Here is a 20,078-nt window from a genome sequence, read left to right on the forward strand (position 1 = left end):
TCCTCAACCATCCACGTTTCTTTAAATTCGTAAAACCCTGGATTGTGAGGAACTTGTTCTGCGAGCGTGCCACAAGGCCAGCAAACATTTCTAATAAATTTTAACTTGATAAATGAGTGATGTCTTGCCATACGAGTCGTACATTCGGCCAAACACCACATGATCGCAACCGAGTCAATGGTTCCTGAAATACACTTTGATATATACAAGTGCTTTGGATTACAGGCATGTTTCCGGAATTATGCTCGCGAGCCAAGTTTTTACTGTACCATCATTAACGTGTTCTTCCTCTACTTGAAACTTGGTAATTCCTGGGGCGCCTGGGTGGCGCAGTCGGTTAAGCGTCCGACTTCAGCCAGGTCACGATCTCGCGGTCCGTGAGTTCGAGCCCCGCGTCGGGCTCTGGGCTGATGGCTCAGAGCCTGGAGCCTGTTTCCGATTCTGTGTCTCCCTCTCTCTCTGCCCCTCCCCCGTTTGTGCTCTGTCTCTCTCTGTCCCAAAAATAAATAAACGTTGAAAAAAAATTAAAAAAAAAAAAAAAAAAAAGAAACTTGGTAATTCCTAATTTTTCAACTGACCTCAAAGTCTCCAGCTTGACTCTATTTTACCTGTTGAACCACACACCTCACAACTCTTTCCATATGATCCATCTCCTACACCGGCCTTCGTCTCCTCCTCCCATATCCCCGGCCACAAAACACAGTCGCTTCCATTCCCGAGCCTTGCCTTGCGTCCCCTCTTCTACACTGGGACCATCCGGACCCTGCCCCTCTCCACATTCCCCTCCTCCACAAAGCCTGACATGGGCTCTTCCAGGGTATGCTTGGCCCTCCCATGCCAAGCCTTCCACGGCACCGTCACCTCCATGCACGAGGGTGTCAGGATACGGACTGAGGGACCGGATGCTGTCGGCACGAGTGTAAACCACTTGGGAAACAATTTGGCAAATCCTGGAAAACTGAGCATTTTTGTGTGTCTTACAACCCAGCACTTGGCACTCCTGGATTTATATCCTAAAGAACCTTCGCATGCACGAACCAGGAGATGGTACAAACACGCTCCAGTGAGAGAAAAAAAAAAAAAAAAAAAAAAAAAAAAAGCACCCACATGTTTGTGGACAGAATGGAGATTGTGTGTTTGTGTTTTTCCCCCATGAGACACAACAGAACAGTGGAAAGTTAGAGACAATGAATACACTGCAGGAATGTAACATCAGGACCCCAAACCAGTAGAGACAGTCACGCAAGACTACGTACGAGACACCTTTTCCATAAAGCTCAAGGAAAGTAGTACACGGTGTGTGAGGGAGGACAATGTGACATGTGAGGGGAAGGGCATGGGGACGATAAAGTTTACAGTCGTGGGTTCCTTGGTGCAGCGGCAGAAAAGGAGGGAGGAGGGGACACAGGTAAGGACACGGGCAGCCTGCGCATTAACGAGAAGGTGGCTTACGGCTTGCGTGTCCCACGTGTAGGTGCACGGGTGCCAGCCGAAGGGGAGAAGGGGAGGGCTGGGGCCTCGGGAATGCTGCGATCATTTGGAACCCACCGTCCGAATGGGGCCAGAGGGGACATTCATTAGATGCCTCTGGACAATCGTCTGCTGCCTGGTCAGCTGGAGCCCTTGAGTGCCCACTATTGCATGAATGCTGGGGGACAACCATAGGACAGACAGGGCCTGGGCCACGCGACGAGACCTCAGGGACCGCCACCAGACGTGACTGTATGGTGCACACGAGGAAAGGGTCTCCCTGTAAATTACTGACTGCGTAAAAACGGACTGGAGACTGGGTCACGGCCAAGAGAACCGGTGAAATAAAAGCTAGTCAATAACGCACGGAGAGTCGCCCGGAAAAACACCATTGTAATGAATCTGCGAAAGCAAATCGTGTTCTCTACACTTTGGGGGAGGGAAGCCTCAACCAGAAACACAGCTCTGGGCACGCGGCGTGCGCTCGGTGGGCCCGGAAACACAGTCTCTCCTCTTCGTGGTCACACAGGTGACCTCCGAAGCAAGGCCGCTGGAGAAGAAACTGAAGAACATCGTGGTAAAGAAACTTTGGGATTCGCCGCCCCACGTCCCAGGGGAAAACGGCTCGATTCGTGAAAAAGAAAAAACAAATCACCGCGTGTGAGGCCCTCCTCCTTTTCATTTTTACAAAATCTGCAATAAACCACAATTCTTAAGCTGTTTTTCATTTTTTTTATTGCTGTTAATTCAAGGAAAAAGGGTTGCATAAAATCCAATCTGTTCTAGAAATATAAGTGGCCTTTCCAGTACATAACATTTCAAATATCAAAGTATATGGTAAACATACAAATAAGGAGAAGGTAACATACCTCCTATATACAGTACAGTATTTTAAATCATAAAATAAGCTCCATAAAGTACAACTGGCAAGTGGTTCCCAACACGGCCCATACGTGGCTCATCAAAACTCTCACTTGGAACAACTCAACGGCAGCTTAGCAATTAATTTAATAATGTGGTCCAAAAATACCCAGATCAAATAAAATATATTTAATCAAAATAATTTCCTTTATGCGAACTTTCTTCTTTAAATTAAAGCTTTCATCTACCCCTTGACACCCACCCCTTTCCCTTCCCCCCAAACTCCCACCCTGAAAGTTAGTTTCAAAATGTACATTGCTGTTATAAATATAAATGCTACCCATGAAGCATTAAATGAAGCTTCTCTTTTCTTCAAGTTTTTCCTTTTATCTAGCAATCTGTTGGGCTTCTGAACCCAGACCAAGTATTTAAGTTCCTCTGCTGGGCACTGACACTGCCCCACACGACACGAATCTATCCCTTCTGCTCTGTACTGAGGAATGGGAAAACAAAACCAGCCCGACCCTGAACCCCTGACTGTACGGGGGCAGATGCTCATCGCTGTTGAATGCAGCAGTTCCAAAAATACACCCAAGGCTTCCAGATAATCTCAGTGCACTTTAGGAAATCAAAAATTACCTGGAAGCAATTTAGTACATAGATTGGCTTTAAAAAAAACTTTTTTTTTTTTTTTTTTTTTTTTTTTTTGAAAACAGCAGCATTAAACTTAGTGACAGGACACAGACATGCTTACTACTGTCTGAACACACTCGGAAGCCAGTCTTTCACATTATGATCACGCAGAGTGGGAAACTTATCAAAGTGACTTTGCGACGAGAGAGACGGGTTAGAGAACGAACCTGACTTTCGCAGAAACCAGAGCTTCCGCTCGGACTGCAACAGACCACACACATCTCGAACACAACGTATCACTGCTACAGTCGGCGTGAGAAAAGAAGCAATCTTTACTCCGGTAGTGTCTCTTTAGCACGACATGGTGACAGACTACAAGAGAGATCAGCCGTCGACTTTCATCACAGACACAGACACAGACACACACACACACACGACACTCACACGTTTGTTCACTTTATGTCTCTCTGAAGCAACAGGCTAAAAAAGTATGACGAAGTAAAAACTTTTTTTGTTGTTGTTTTGTTTTTTTTTAAGAAAAAGCTCTTTGTCCGCTTCATACATCATATTTTTTCAGTTTCATATGGTTTTACTTCTTCCGCTCTCTTCCACTTAACTTGAATTTTGATTTGGACAACAAGCACTGCATATATGTATTTACGTGATGCTGTTTATTACATATATACACACGATTTGGGGAACTTGATTTCTCCTCTCAGATGAAGGTGAAGCACTTCACCCTGGATTTACAGGCCACAGGAAAGGGGGTGGCGGGGAGACGTGTGTCCTTTGCGGTGAAAGTGAGAAAAGCTGGGAAGAAGCAAAGTTTCTCTTTTTCAAAACCATATGACTGTCACCAGTGTTGTAAAAAAAAAAAAAAAGAAAAAAGGTCAAATACACAGTTTTAAAGATTCAGTAAACATTGCACACAGCAAGTATTCAGTGTAAAAAAAAAAAAAAGCACAGCAAACATTTTCCTTTTGATAGTTTGGAGGTTTAAATTACATGTATCATACAGATAAGCCTGTTGTTGAACCAGGAGACCAGAGGCTCAAAAGCAACGCATTCTTTTTTGTTTTGGACATCAGTACAACAGAAATGAAAAACCCCAAGTGCATAGAAATCTAGGAAATGTACAGACAAAGAAACACAAACAAAATACCTTTCCTTTCCTCCCCTCCACACCCCACCATGACTCCCCAACACGTCAGGGTATTAAGCAGTCAAGCTTTACGCGTTTCAGTCTGCAGAATCCAACGTATCATTAGAAGGGGGGAGGGGAGGTGCGTATCTCAGTCTGTAAGTGCCTAAAACGGGAAAGACAGAACTGCTAAGTCACTGCTTACAACGCAATGCATCACAAACCACTACAAGATAACAAAAGGGCATGCTCGCCAGAAGGCAGCTTCCTCCGCACTACTATGGTCCCAAATGGCACACAGGATTACCTTCCAAAGTAAGAGGAAGTTTGTGCTTTAAGTCCAACCTAAAGCTAGCAAACCCAATCTTCCTTTCAAAATGCCAAATACACATTCACACTTCAAGACTTCTTTTCTGGATGAGACTTGGCAAAACTGACAAAAGCCAAATCCAAGTGAGAGAGAACAGTCTGACGTCTACGCTGAGTTTGTGATCTTACTCCTACTTATTTAAAAACATCTTTCTTGTTCCTGGTGGCGAGAACATTAAATGGAGTTCAAGCTAACTCCCTTGCTCCCAAACCAGTGCTTAAATATTTTGTTCCTTAAAATGCACTAAGCATCTTTTTTTAAGCATCTGCTGGGAAGGGAAGGGGCAGCGTGGTGGGGGGCGGGGGGGGGGGGGGGAGTGTGCATGGGGCCAGCCGGCTGTGCATACGTGTACCACACTATAACTAACAATCATACCTGTCGGGTGACTAGAATTACTTCCCACGTCTTCCTATTTAAAAACTTCGCTTACTCTACAAAACAGGACTGTAGCTTAAAAAAAAAAAAGTGCTGCAAACAAGAGATCTGCTATCATGTGACACAAATTCCCATTATATTCCTTCAAAAGTGCCTCAACGGTTCTTAGGCTCTCACTGGAAACTGAATTCCTCAACTCCCTCGCGCTGGGTGGCCCGGGTCTACGCTATGTTTTCCCATTTGCCTCTGAACGATCTGTCACCGAAAGCACACCATCCGTAAGTGAGCACACACCAGCTCCTTCTGCCACAACAGGCTCCCCGCGCTCAGTGAGGTGGGGAGAAGCGGGCACACTCAAAAACAAGTCCTCTGGGAGCTCTCATGATTACCTTGTTGACTGGCCTCCATGGACGACTGCTTGCACTCCTGTGCGTAGTGCCCGCTTACACCGCAGTTGTAACATGAAACGTTCCCGTTCTTCTTGGGCCCCGAACCGCTCGTGTTGGCAACTACGTTAGGTGCTGGATACACAGGGTAGAATCTCCCAAACCCCGCCATTTGTTGCATGCCGTAGTTGGCTTGGCTCCCCATGACCGGGTCGTGCACCAGGCCGTTCGCATACGGAGTCTGAGGCAGAAAAAAAGGAAGTTGGTTTCCATTGCTCTGATGTGCTTGGTTGAGGTAGCTGCCGTTGCAGATGGATGGCAGAGTAAAGAACGACGGGACTCGGTACATTGGTCCGGGCATCGGGTTGGGATAATAGTAACTGTTCAGCTGAAGGCTGCCGTTGGTCCCGCAGCTGCACCTTCGCCCGCAAGAACCGCAAGGACCCGAGCCCATCTGCTGCGGCGGCAATACTGTCCCGTTAGCGTTCGTGTTTCCCACAGCGCTGATGTAAGACGTGCTGTCGCTCTGCGCGGTGCTGTGTGTCAAAGCGGGGCTCGGGCTGGGGGCGGGGCCTGGGGTGTGGGTGGGAACCGCGGGAGGAACCGACTGGGCCTGACTGATGCCCGCACCCGCGGACTGGGCCGACGCCGCCGCCGTGCTGAGCACGCTGGAATTCTGGCTGGGCAGCACGCCGGCAGCAAGCGGGGAGCCCGGCAAGGTGTAGGAAGCTGGTGGCTGTGCGGCCGAAAGGCCGGCTGCTGGGAGAACTACCTTCACATTGGTAGGCTGAGGGACTGTCCCAGTGTTTCCCTCGATTTGAGGCACCATTTGATTGAGTCCTACCACCTGGGATGCAGATTTTGCGATGGGGTCCGTGGTAGCCACAGGAGATCCCGGAAAACTACCTGGGCTATGGACAGGGATAAAGGCAGTGTTTGGTGATCCGATGCTCAGACTCGCGGGTGGCTGCTGCGGGATGTTAACCGGGCAACTCTCGGAGGACCCCTGTGGCGGCGGCAACTTTAGCCTCTGAATTGTCAGGTGCAGAGCAGGGGCGCTGCTGTGCGGGAGGAACGCCGACGGAAGAGGTAAAGGGGAAGCCAGTAATTCGAGGTGTTTTTCGGATTCTCCGGTAGAAGCTGTTGGCCCCAGTATTCCAACAGGGGTAGAATTCGTGGACTCCCTTATTGCAGAAATTGCAACGGGACTGGGAACGAGCATCCCTATTGTCTTGCCGTCAGCGGATTTGGGTGGAGGGACGACAACATCAGACTTCTGGGCACCATTGTGCATGACACAGTGTAAAGTTGGCATAAAAGAAATATGCTGATACTTGGGCGCATGTAGGGGGTCTCCTAGAAGGCCTCCGTTGTCGCTTCCTAACGAAGCAATCTGAACAGGTGGCTTGACACTGACGGTCTGGTTGACAGAACCACAGCCTGTAAACCTGGTTGTTGACGGATTCCCAGAATCCTCAGAATTGCTGTCTGTGTCTAAGGAAAACAAACACAAACAGCTGTCAAAGCGGAACTCCGATCTCCTGCTAGAAATAAACTTGAACTATGTATCTAAAATGAACTCTGAAGTTTGGAAGTGGAGGAAATGTGTCCCTCGGTTACCTGACAGCCAAGAATTTTTGGCTGTCTATGGACTTCGTTTAAAAGAGAATCGGGACAAGGCGAAACCACGGAGATAATAAAAAGACCAGTGGTTGCCAGGGGTGGGGAGTTGGGGGGGAGAGGTGAAGCACAGGGGATTTTTAGGGCAGTGAGAACGATCTGTAGGGTGTCATAATGGTAAATGTAAGTCATTATACATTCGTCCAAAGCCACCGAACGTGTAACAACCAAGAATGAATCCCTAGGTAAACAATGGGCTTTGGGTGAGAACAGTGCGTCAGTGGAGGTTCATCCTTGACAAAAGACGTATCACTTTAGTGAGTGGTGCTGATAATGGCGTAGGCTATTCATGTGGCAGAAGCATATGGGAAATCTCGGTACCTCCCTCTTTATTTTACTGTAAACCTGAAACCGCTCTAAAACAATTAAGTTTTTAATTAAAAAAAAAATCCATGGAGAGATCAGCAACAAAAAGGTTAACTGGAGGCTGAATGAAGCACAATACAAAGACTGAGATTTATTTGGTATCACCTGATTACTGAGAAAAGGACTGGATATTTTTTAACCTTCATCGATTTTAGGCAATTCACTTAATTTATATTCTGTACTCCAAACCCAAGGTCTTCACAGATGTCTCCTGTACATGACACAATTTAAAGGAGCTCAATCACAAGATTGCATTTAACCCAAATATCTAGAGGAAGGGAATGGAAGGGAATGGAAGACAATGGAATAAATGCTCTTACTCTTAAATATTTCAGCGGGGAAATAAAGCCACGACTATAGTCATAACACAAATGGTGTTAGAACACAAGAAGCAAGACAAATGTAAGAGTGCTGCCATTTCTCCAACAGCAGAACCAGTGAAGTGGCAAATACAAAATTATACTTCATACGGTGTTATTGCTGCAATCACTCTTACGCTTGTATACAGAAATAACTGCAATCTAAACTTCCCCTGGATTTCCTGACTTTGGTATAAAAAGGGCAAAAGAGAAAGTCCAGTTCACAGCATGTAAACATCATAAACCCAGATACTGCAATAATATGTATGGAAACCATGCAATTAAATATTGTGCCTATTTCAATGTCTTTTTGCTCATAAATACAGGCAGAACTGGACAATGTACTTAAAATGTTTACATTTTTTTTTTAATTTTTTTTTTCAACGTTTATTTATTTTTGGGATAGAGAGAGACAGAGCATGAACGGGGGAGGGGCAGAGAGAGAGGGAGACACAGAATCGGAAACAGGCTCCAGGCTCTGAGCCATCAGCCCAGAGCCTGACGCGGGGCTCGAACTCACGGACCGCGAGATCATGACCTGGCTGAAGTCGGACGCTTAACCGACTGCGCCACCCAGGCGCCCCAAAATGTTTACATTTATTAAGGTAACAGTAGCTATAGTCAGCTGTTAAAAATTTTTGAAACAATACTAAAAACAAATCATTAACAGTCTTTCTCAAGAAAGGTTAAACAGAACCTGCCTACTGACACACAATGTCAACCATGTTATTAGCTCAATTACTAGAAAGAAGAAATTCAATTTATCAGTAAGTGGTTCTAGTATAAACTTCCCTTAATAACTGAGGTGCTTCTTGCTAAACTTTTTTCAAAAAAGTATCCAAAAATTAATAACTTATCCAAGGCATTTTATCTGTAGCTGTACCAACAGAGGAATACACAGTAAAAGATAAACATTTCATGGACCCACAAACACATGGCCAACTAATCTTTGACAAGGCAGGAAAGAATATCCAATGGAATAAAGACAGTCTCTTCAGCAAATGGTGATGGGAAAATGGGATGGAGACATATAGAAGAATGAACCTGGACCATTTTCTTACAACATACACAAAAATAAACTCAAAATGGATAAAGACCTAAATGCAAGATAGGAAGCCATCAAAATCCTGGAGGAGAAAGCAAGCAAAAAAACCTCTCTGACCTCTGCTGTAGCAAATTCTTACTCATCATATCTCCAGAGGCAAGGGAAGCAAAAGCAAAAATGAACTATTGGGACCTCATCAAGATAAAAAGCTTCTGCATGGTGAAGGAAACAATCCGCAAAACTAAAAGGCAACCGATGGAATGGGAGAAGATATTTACAAATGACATCTCAGATAAAGGGTTAGTATCCAAAATCTATGAGGAACTATCAAACTCAACACCCAAGAAACAAATAATCCAGTGAAGAAATGGGCAAAAGACATGAATAGACACTTTTCCAAAGAAGACATCCAGATGGCAAACAGACACATGAAAAAATGTTCAACATCACTCACCATCAGGGAAATACAAATCAAAACCACAAGGAGGTACCACCTCACACCTGTCAGAATGGCTAAAATGAACTCAGGCAACAACAGATGTTGGCAAGGATGTGGAAGAAAAGGGTCTCTTTGGCACTGTTGGTGGTAATGCAAACTGGTGCAGCTGCTCTGGAAAACAGTATGGAGGTTCCTCAACAAGTTAAAAATAGAACTACCCTACGACCCAGTAACCACACTACTAGGTATTTATCCAAAGGATGCAGGTGTGCTGTTTTGAAGGGGCACATGCACCCCAACGTTTATAGCAGCGCTATCAACAACAGCCAAGTATGGAAAGAGCCCAGATGTCCATTGACAGATGAATGGATTAAGATGTGGTGTGTGTATATATGTACATATGTATACACACACACACACACACACACACACACACACACACACACACACAACGGAGTATTACTCAGCAATCAAAAGAATGGAATCTTGCCATTTGCAACAATATGGATGGAACTAGAGTGTATTATGCTGAGTGAAATTAGCCAGAGAAAGACAAATATTGTAAGACTTCATTCCTATGTGGAATTTAAGATACAAAACAGATGAACATAAGGGAAGAGAAGCAAAAATATAAAAACAGGGAGGAGACAAAACATAAGACACTCTTAAATATAGAGAACTGAGGGCCCTGGAGGGGTTGTGGAGGGATGGGCTAAAAGGGCAAGGGGCAATAAGGAGGATACTTGTTGGGATGAGCACTGGATGTTATATGTAGGGGATGAATCAGTGGATTCTACTCCTGAAGTCATTATTGCACTATATGCTAACTAATTTGGGACATAAATTTAAAAAAAAAAAAAAATAAACATTTTTTTAAGTTTATCTATTTTTGCGAGAGAGAGAGAGAGAGAGAGAGAGAGCGCGCGCGCACACATGTGCACGTGCTAGCAGGGGAGGGGCAGAGTGAGGGAGACACAGAATCTGAAGCAGACTCCAGGCTCTGAGCTGTCAGCACAAAGCCCGACGTGGGTCTCAAGTGGCAAGCTGTGAGATCATGACCTGAGCTGAAGCTGGACGCTCAACTGATTGAGCCACCCAGGTGCCCAAAAGGTAAACATTTAAGTCCAAAGAAGATGCAATATTTTTCAGGTGGTCAACTAAATTTCCATTTGAATTGGGCTTTCTTTAAATCTTAAGTCATAGTAAATGGCCCCATGAGTTTAAATGATACCAAGCGGTTTTCTGAGCACTGTAAGGACTCATGTAGCAAATCAGGGATGGTCTCTCCCTTTTTTGCACTGGCTTTGAAAAGTATAAAAGTCTTGAAACAAAACCACATAATGACCAACAGAACAACAAAGTCACATGCTTTTTAAAGCAACCTTTTTGTGTACTCAAAATTCTAAAAATGATTAGAGTTTTTTATCACAGTGGACATCTCCCCCCCTGCTGGTTTTAGATATTCCAAATGATTCTTCATTTAGGGAAGGCTCATTTAGCCACTTGATAACTGAGCCTATCCTAAAAAGGGCAAGTTCTGCCATCTAAGCCACCAACTTGCCAAATCTGACGACACGAAAGGGAGGCTGCAAAGTAACCCAAGGTACAGATGCACTCCTCACAGTTCTCAAAGAGGCCAAATTGCACTATTGGCGTAAGAACCCCAGGATTACTGGTACGTCCTCCAGAATTGGGCATGGCATGTGAAATGAAACACACTGAACGCTGGTCTATTCTGGAGAAGGCATAAAAATTCTCTCATTTAACCTTCATAATAGCTCTAGGCGGTTATTTCCTTTTTTTTTTTTTTTCTTTCACAAGAAAACTGCAGACCAGAAGTACATTGTTGCCTCAGATTAGCAGAACTGGGGTCTGTAGAGTCACTGTACACTATATCTGATAGGACTTCACAACAGCTGCACAGTAAAGATCGGTTTTATTTGTATGTGATGCAGGAGCACTTAGGGCCATAGCTTCTGAAGACCTGACCGGACGCTCTGACACAGAAGCTCAGGTCTCAGAAAGCTACGTACGGTAGGAGGATCTCTACAGATCTTCAGGTGGCCCAAGAGAAATCATTCAATACCTCCTACTACCACGGGTACACCTTAGAACCAAAATGTTACTAAGCAGATGTTCATAACCAAGATGTTACCAATCAGATGTCTTTACCATGTGTGAAGAATGACATCCCCATTCAACATACACATTTTTGAAATCTCATTTCCAGAACAGTAAGGTAAGGATCTCTGACACTCCTCTCCTGCATAAAAGGAACAAGAATTCTAGCAAAAACTGTCAAAATCAACTTTTTTAGAACTCTGGAAATTAAAGGCTTACAGCAATCTGAGGAGTGTTTATTCAAGAAAAACTCTCAAGAAATCTCTTAAGAAAAGTGAGCACAAAGGGGCGCCTGGGTGGCGCAGTTGGTTAAGCGTCCGACTTCAGCCAGGTCACGATCTCGCGGTCCGTGAGTTCGAGCCCCGCGTCGGGCTCTGGGCTGATGGCTCAGAGCCTGGAGCCTGTTTCCGATTCTGTGTCTCCCTCTCTCTCTGCCCCTCCCCCGTTCATGCTCTGTCTCTCTCTGTCCCAAAAATAAATAAACGTTGAAAAAAAAATTAAAAAAAAAAAAAAAAAAAAAAAGAAAAGTGAGCACCGTGGCATTTTAACTTGCCCTAATTCCAGCGTACTTTCTCTAGCTCAGAAGTAGCCTTATAAAGGAATAGTTTTGCAACCACAGTAGCTATAAAAACTAGCAGCCTAGCAGCCACCAGAAGAAACATGGGTGGAGCTATTTAAAGCCCCATCCCCAAAAAACTGTCATTGTCTATCTAGCAGTTACAGGTCACTCTGTGTTAACAGCTGCTTACCCACAGGGCATTTGTCACAATCAATCAGCAGCAAATGTTTAACAACCTGGCTGCCTGAGGCAGCATTACCAGTTGGGACTAACAAGAGACTGACCAAAAACCTTAAACGGAAAAACTGAAGAATGAGATGTCTGCAGGGAGCTTTGAAAAGCTTGCACATATTCTTGAAAATCTAGAAGGCCATGTTTAATGGCTTAATGTCAGGGCTGTTTACATACAGCCATTAATGTCGAGGGCTGTATGTAAACCCAGGAAAGCACTGAGAAAGCACTACAGTCTCACTTTTGGCCGACTCTGATCTTCTGTTTGAGGAAGAAGTGAAGACCTAAGACATACAGAAAACAAATAGCAAAATGGCAGATGTGAATTCTACGTTATCAGTAATTACAGTAAAATTAAAGGGATTAAACACTCCAATCAAATGGCAGAGATCGCAGCATGGCTCAAAAGCCATAATCCAACTCTATGCTGTTGTATCCTAAGAGAGACACACTTTAGATTCAAAGACACAAACAGCCTTAAAGTGAAAGGACACAAAGGGGCGCCTGGGTGGCTCAGTTGGTTAAGCGTCTGATTCTTGGGTTTCAGCTCAGGATCTCACAGTTCATGAGTTGGAGCCCCACGCTGGGCTCTGAGCCAATAGTGGGGAGCCTGCTTGGGATTTCTCTCTCCCTCTCAATAAACAAACAAACAAACATAAAAAATTTTAAAACACACGTGAAAGGATGGAAAAAGTAGTGCCCTACAAACAATACCCAGAAGAGTGCAGGAGTGGCTCTATTATTGTCAGATAAAATAGACTTTCGGCCAAAAACAGTTACTAGAGACAAAAAAAAGAGTATTTTATAATGACAAAAGAATCAATCCATCAGAAGATAGGAAACTTATAAATATGTACCTCTAGCAACATACACACTTTCAATCTTTCTACACTAGTAAACTACTTTATTATGACTCTTTTCTTTCTACTTAATTTCCTATGCAGTGAAATAAGCTTAAAAAAAATCAACACTGCGAGGAACTTCCAAGTCAGTGGTCATTAAGGCACCCTTTATACCAATTAAATTTAAAATTAATAATGACAGTTATAGGAGCATAAAATTACTTATGTTTGACAGATTTTAAGAGACAACACACATTTCCCTCCACCATCCCCATATCCCTTCCAAAGAGCAAACCTCTGTCTTTTTCTTCTTCGCTTTCAAAGCTTTCTCTTCCATCATGTCGTGGGCTAGAGGGAGAACTGTAACTCTCTGAAGAGGTTTCTCCACATGTGTCATGTCCAGATCCAATGTCCAAATTCACATCTAAAAATAATAATTCTATTCTTAAAAAATCATGTTAAGTATATTAATTTCTGAATTGAACCATTAGAATCAGCTATAGCCAGGGCGCCTGGGTGGCTCAGTCGGTTAAGCGTCCAGCTTTGGCTCAGGTCATGAACTCACAGCTCGTTGAGTTCGAGCCCCGCATCGGGCTCTGTGCTGACAGCTCGGAGCCTAGAGCCTGCTTGGGATTCTGTGTCTCCCTCTCTCTGCCCCTCCCCCACTCATGCTCTGTCTCTGTGTCTCTCTCAAAAATAAACATTAAAGACAAGAAAAAAAAAAGAATTAGTTATAGCTGTAAAAAGTTTTTTCTTTTAGTTTTTCTATAATCACCTAAAAAGCTGGGCCTTGAGGTAAAAATTCATTACTACAACACAATTTTAATTGAAAATAATTGAATAACAAGTATATTCTTAAGACAAAGGCACAGGGACAAGTCAATCTTACTGACTTTAAAAAAATCAGAGTTAAAGTTCATCATACGGTCTGCTCAGTAAGAGCACACTGAGCCATTTTCTGAGTCTAGACATTTTAACTCCTCAGAGCTTGATGGAAAATTCATTCTTTATCAGAACTCAGGAATAGAACTGACTGCCAGAATGTTTATTTGGTCGAATCACTATGCCTGAGTATTTGAAACAGAGGACGATGCTCCCCATCTAGTAGACTGATTAGTCCCCCGAGTTCCGCCCAGAAGCCAACATGGGGTGGGGCGGGGGCTGTGGTGCAGATCTGCCCCGACCAATCAGCTGTTTCTGTTCGGGGCCCAGAGAAAAGATTACTGGTACACCTAGTACTGGACACTCCCGCACTGGCCCAAACTTAGGTCACTGTTCTATTCATTCCTGTAAACCCAGCTGAGCCAGCAGAGATTCTGCCTCGCAGCAAACACCCAATACTCGTTTAGGACAGAAATCCCCATAGAAGGAATTCTGGAGAGATTTCAGGACTATAGATGAGTGAACCACTTCTTCGGCAACCTGGCAGAATCAATAAAAGATAATCACTTGGACAAAATAGGTGTTAGAAAAAAGATATGGTTTGTGTAATACGCAAATTAGTTGACTAATCTGTGTCTTTCAAAGGCATTAAATTATAAGGAGGTTAGTACTGTTAAAGATGACCCACCACTCAAATGGTAAATCAATATTAAAGAATAAAGTCATTAAGAATGCAGATGATGCGGAATCCCTTTGGGTAATAAAATGCCAAACTGCCAAGGGAAAACTGCACAAGATCTCACGAGGCTGTAAGAAAAGTGGCAGAGGAGCGACTTGGACAAGAAATAATTTTACAGAAAAGTCATCTGGAGTACACTTACACACGGTAATAGGTTCTGAATTTCCAGTCACAACATGACTAAGGAAAGGGACGCAAGTGAACGTCAACGGCACCTGAGGACGATCTAATGTGCCACAGTGGCCAAAAAGCCTGGCATTAACTGGATTACTAAAAATGAAACCTCTGAAACTGTGGCATACATGCAAACTGTGCATGTAAGTATTTCAACCAGCATAATGAACAAAATGAACAATTCAGTGAAGAGAATCAAAGATTCAATGACAATCTCAAGCCAGAAATGATGGGCTGACAGGGAGCCCCTGGGGGGAGGGTGAGCTGAGATCTATCTGCTCACTACAACTCAGACAGTGAAACTACAGTGGAGTTGTTGAAACTTCAAAGAGCTGTTTCAGACTAGGTTTAAAAAAAAAAAAGCAGCTATTTCTCAAAATCACAGTTTACAGAATGATTTACTCTCGATTATATTAGCCAGTAAATATCCTCATCACCAAACTGCCAATATAATAATTTGCAGTTTTCAAAGAACTAAATACATAAATCTAAATCTATACTAAACAGAATTTTCTTTTTGATCACCTGGAAGGTGCAGAGTCTTTGGAATTTTTATCATCAGAAATCATTATTATGTGACCCTATGGAGTCAGAGTGTGGAAGGGGAGCATGAAACAATTATGCCAAAGGATGTTTCATGCACCGTCCTTTTGTTTTTCTAAGTTTATTTATTTTGAGAGAAAGAGAAACAAGAGCACATGAGCAGGGAAGGGGCAGACAGAGAGGGAGAGGATGAATCTCAAGCAGGCTCTGCGCTGTCAGCACAGAGCCCGGCGTGGGGCTCGAACTCATGAACCACAAGATCGTGACCTGAGCTGAAGTCAAGAGCCGGACACTTAACTGACTGAGCCACCCAGGCGCCCCCCCACACTCTCCTTTTAAATAGAAGCATAAACCTTTTTGTTTATTATCACGTCTCAAAGAGTAAAAGGTTGTGCATGTTATTAAGAAGACGAAAAGCAAAACCTTACAATATTAAACACTATTCTAACAATAAAAATCCTGGTTATTAGTATTTATGAACAAAGAGAAGTCGGGTAGACTTAAGAACCATTTAGATACATGAGATGACAGAAACACAGTGGGTTATTATAGGAAGCTGGAGACTCTGAAGTCACTGAAATCTGTCATAAGAATTACTGAGAGGTCAACCATCTCACTGCCCCCAAACTTCTTGGTGCCACAATCAGCAACAGACGAATGGGGTGGAAGAAACACAGGCGATGCAGTGGGAAAAAGTTCTTAATAATGCAGATGAAGTAAAGCACACATCCTTCTAGCAGAGAAACTTCAAGCTTGAGGTTTTAAAAACAAACACAGTGCAAAGAAAACAGATGAGAAATAGCAAGCACTGCCACTGTTTTTCGGGGACACAACACGAAGGGAGGCAGTGAGGGACTTTTGGTCCCTTCTGTGTTTTTAGAATTTTCAACAATATAAATGTCTTATTACTCAAAATAGAAGTTAAATTTTAAAGTTAAAACTAAGTAAGACCCAGACAACCTACCAATCAGAAGGATCTGACATTTTTAACTCCAATACACTATCTACTACTTTATGACATGTAGGATTTGTTCCACAAAGAAACAAAACCTTAAATATATCTTACGTTTACTGAATGCTTAAAGGTAATTCCTTCTTTATAACCTAATATTTCCAAAGGAAATTAATCAACAGAGGTTTTTGTTGTTGTTGTTGTTTTAAATTGGAGTCAGCAAACATCTGAGTTACATCTGGTATCAATGCAAAGCTGTACAAAGTATATTTTATTTATAGTCACACTTCATGACAAAGAATAAGGTTTATCTTAATAAGAAATCCTGAGGTTGTATTTTCAGAGTATTGGAAAACAAAGAGAAAAAGGAACTGGAGTTTGGGATGCTATTTATAAGCTCTTAATAACCTACAAGTGTATGTTTTCTTCTAACTTAGAATAGGGAAAAGAACTAAATTATTGAACATCTATGTGCTCAGCACTAGTTAAGTGCTTTTCAGATGTTGCCATATTTAATCCTTACAATCCAGGGCAGGAGGTTATTAGTCCTGTCTCTGAAATGAGAGAAATTAGGCTGCAGAGAGGCCACACATTTATGAAACTGGAGGACAAGACTCAAACCCACATTTGTCTAAGATCAAAGTCCACAGAACTTCTCTGCAAGTATGAGGCTAAAGAGGATAGAAGACTTGTGTGCTTCTTCAGTGAGCAGTAGTTCCCAAATCACATGAGGGACGAGAGAGCGATCTTCTGAGGGTGGGATACGTTTGACAGGAATTTCAACTGGGGAATGATCCGATTTAGGATGTGACCTAGGAGACAAATACGCGGGCAGTGCAGGAAGTGAGCTGGAAGGAGGAAGAACAGAGACAGGGAGATCTGCCACAAGTAATTTTCAACCATCCGCCGACAGAGACCTTTTGCCATTCTTATTTTAGCTTTTTTCCTCCTCCTTTTAGCTGCCACCACCACCACAGGAAACCTCAAAGATAGTTAAGTGTTACAATATACTCATAAACGACGTGTTTTTTCCCCCATGTCATTTTTTCCCCAAGGACAGTTCAGTTAGTTAATTCAGTAAGTTGGCCAGCTGATTTTAGAGGAAAAATGTAACCATATTTCCTGTATCAATATTCAATCTCTGTGAATAAGTACCTGGTTTAAAAACACACTCCATTAAAAAATATATACATTCTGGTTATTTATGTTGTATCATCACAACTGAATGTACTAATACTTGCATAAAATTTAAATCAAAAAAAATCCTTAATTTGTGAAATCAGTCCAATCAACAAATGTGGGAGGTACACACACGAACAAAACATACTCCTAGGGGTCTAGGAGCCTTTTATTCTCTTTTGTCTTTGCTATTAATGGTACACGTAACACAGAAAAGTTATTAATGAACCAGCAGAAAGGACACTTCTCAAATAAATACAAAACCTGAAAATAAAGAAAACTTAAAAGCAGGTAAATGGAAACTACACAAATCTAGTACAACAAAAATCTGAGTGTCTGCATTCCCCTAGAACTCCGTAAAAGCCCACAAAGGACAGTCATTAAAACATGAAAACGTCACCAAGATTCTAAAAATGACTTTACACAAGGACAGGGACAGGCTTCCACGAGGGCTGAAAGGATCCCCCAGGTGCTCGGACCTGTGCTCTGGAGCAGGCACAGGCTCGAGAAGTGGACAAGTGAGGAGCCCGTGGCCTGCAGAGGAAGGAAATGGTGGGGAAGCACAACTGTGGCAAAGGAAAGGTTCACCTCTGTGGCTGCTTCCGACTTCCTAAATCAGTTCCATTAATACTTCAGGATGGTTTAATTCAGAACCTGCTATTCCCGTCCGTGCAAGGTTAACAGTATAATTTCAGGATCTGACACCACAGCTCAACAGCTACTAAAACAGGTATCATGCCAAATACATGTAGGTGATGGGTATTTGAAAGAAAAACAAACTTTCTTACCTTTCACAGAACCACCATGGGCATGCTGGGAAGTTGAGAGTCTGATACCATTTATTCTACTATTCAATCTGTTGTCAGTTTTCTTAATTTTCTCCCTAAACCCAAAATATACATGTTACTGACATTTTTTTATAAGGCTCTCTAGAGAACACAATAAATAGTATTACTAAAATTCTGTTTTTTATAGTAAAACAATTTTTAGTAAGGTATAATCTAAATGCAAGATTCGCCCTTTAGTGTACGGTTCGGAGAGTTTTGTCCCTCCAAACTGAATATATTTTGACAACAGCTTTATTTGGATCATCTGCATTTGCTGACTATTTTGAATTAAAAAAATTAGGCCTAGAAATAAAAATGTAATGAAAATACTATTTATTCTACATAAACAAAACATGCCCATAGTCAAAGCCTACATGTTGCCTTTCTTACCAATTCCTATTACTGGAAACATTAAATTGAACCTACTTTTCTATTTGTGGCTTTCCTTTCTTCTTATTTATTGAAGATAAGCTTCGTTTTTCAGTTGAATGCTAATGGAAAGAATAAAAAGAAATCAGACTAAAACTAACCCACACTCATGTAGATATCCTTCTATTCTCCTATCAAACAGTAAAATGACACACTCCCATTATATATTGTGAACAAATTCTGATTTCTAACCTATTTCTTGAAGATACCTACCTGAGCCACTAAAATTTGCACATTCTCTGATACTCAATATTAATCTAAGAAAAATACCTATTTTTGAATTTTGCTTTTAAAATGGCCCCGTATTCTTTCTTCTGAGCACAAAATAAAACATACAAATAACTGGCATTTGCTTACACGTTCAACAGTGTTCTTCTGAAGTACAACACTGTTTTATCAACTTTAAGAAGAAAAGGTGTAGGCGCTGAAGTAGAGAGAGTAAAGGTATAATTGAATGGACTCTGAAAACAGGCCATTAAGTATGACTAAGGTAACATACAACTTCTCAAAACATTTCGTTTGTAAAACCACATTCCAGTAAAGGTTGACATTTGGAGCTGAGTGCTGACCAGAAATAAACATCAGTTAACAAATATATTTTCTGAAAAGAAGGTGGCTCTCTCCATAGCCTCACCAGTAAGCCTTCCCCTGCATCTACGGTGCTTGCGAGCATTCTGCGCTCTGATTACACCAACTCTGGAGAAAGCAAATATTTCCAATTAGGAAATACATTCCTAAATTACAATGTAATTTCCTAATTACATTACATTACATCCAACTTCTCATGAGGGACGGTCAGGCTCAAAATTCACAACACCAACAGCAAGACAGTGACTGACATGTGAATAATTCTTCCAAAAGCAAAAAATCTGGCAGAACCATTTGATGTATCCCTAGTTAGAATAAACATTATAAGATTCGCATTAAAATGTACTCCTTTTCTGAGCAATAAAGGCAATCTCAAGATATTTTTTCAGGTGTCAGAAGAGTTTAGACCATATATTCCAATTAAGTTGAAAGTCTAACAGCTATACTATCTGACATAATAATACTTAAGAGAACTCAACTCTTGTAGAGCAGCAATGCATGGAGACAAGAACAAAACCCTCCAATACCTGGTCAGCTAAGGCCACACAGTGCTCCGGGTGCTGAACGGCGGGGCAGCTCTGCTTTCTCCAATCCACAATTCCGTTCTGTTCAGAATATTGCACGGTGAGCCCATCCAACGGAGAACAACTTGTACCAATGGTGCTATCAGAAGAAGTTTGTAAGGTGTGAAAATCTGTCCTCAGTACTCAAACCTATACTGTCTCATATAATGAAGAAGCTATAGTAACCCTTTGTTCAGTGTATGTATGTATGTGTGTGTATGTTTTTTAAAGAATGCCTAGTGATATCTCTAAGAAAAAAAAGGATGCTATGAGAATAAATTATCACACAGCTATCTTATCTAATAAATAACACCTGTCTCTAAG

At 42.3% G+C, this 20,078-nt stretch overlaps 1 protein-coding gene across 2 annotated transcripts in view; it reads right to left on the bottom strand.

Annotated features, from left to right (window-relative positions):
* Nucleotides 1–2,182: 2,182 nt before the first annotated feature.
* The window catches only part of ZCCHC2 (zinc finger CCHC-type containing 2), a 62,803-nt gene continuing 44,907 nt past the window's right edge, over nt 2,183–20,078 (bottom strand). Inside the window, exons 9-15 of one of the 2 annotated variants that reach the window (XR_003973115.1) lie at nt 19,719–19,854; nt 18,601–18,665; nt 18,136–18,230; nt 13,174–13,302; nt 5,240–6,730; nt 4,127–4,271; nt 2,183–3,814 (exon numbers count right to left, since the gene is read on the bottom strand). Coding sequence is in view for 1 of the 2 variants with exons in the window: in XM_030335732.1 (XP_030191592.1) it covers nt 4,204–4,271; nt 5,240–6,730; nt 13,174–13,302; nt 18,136–18,230; nt 18,601–18,665; nt 19,719–19,854 (1,984 nt within the window). In the remaining variant the exon portion in view is untranslated. Of the gene's footprint in view, nt 4,272–5,239; nt 6,731–13,173; nt 13,303–18,135; nt 18,231–18,600; nt 18,666–19,718; nt 19,855–20,078 lie in introns of both variants that reach the window. The other variant, XM_030335732.1, reaches the window with a different exon arrangement.

This window comes from Lynx canadensis, chromosome D3 (genome assembly GCF_007474595.2).
Source record: "Lynx canadensis isolate LIC74 chromosome D3, mLynCan4.pri.v2, whole genome shotgun sequence".
NCBI classification, from domain to species: Eukaryota; Metazoa; Chordata; class Mammalia; order Carnivora; family Felidae; genus Lynx; species Lynx canadensis.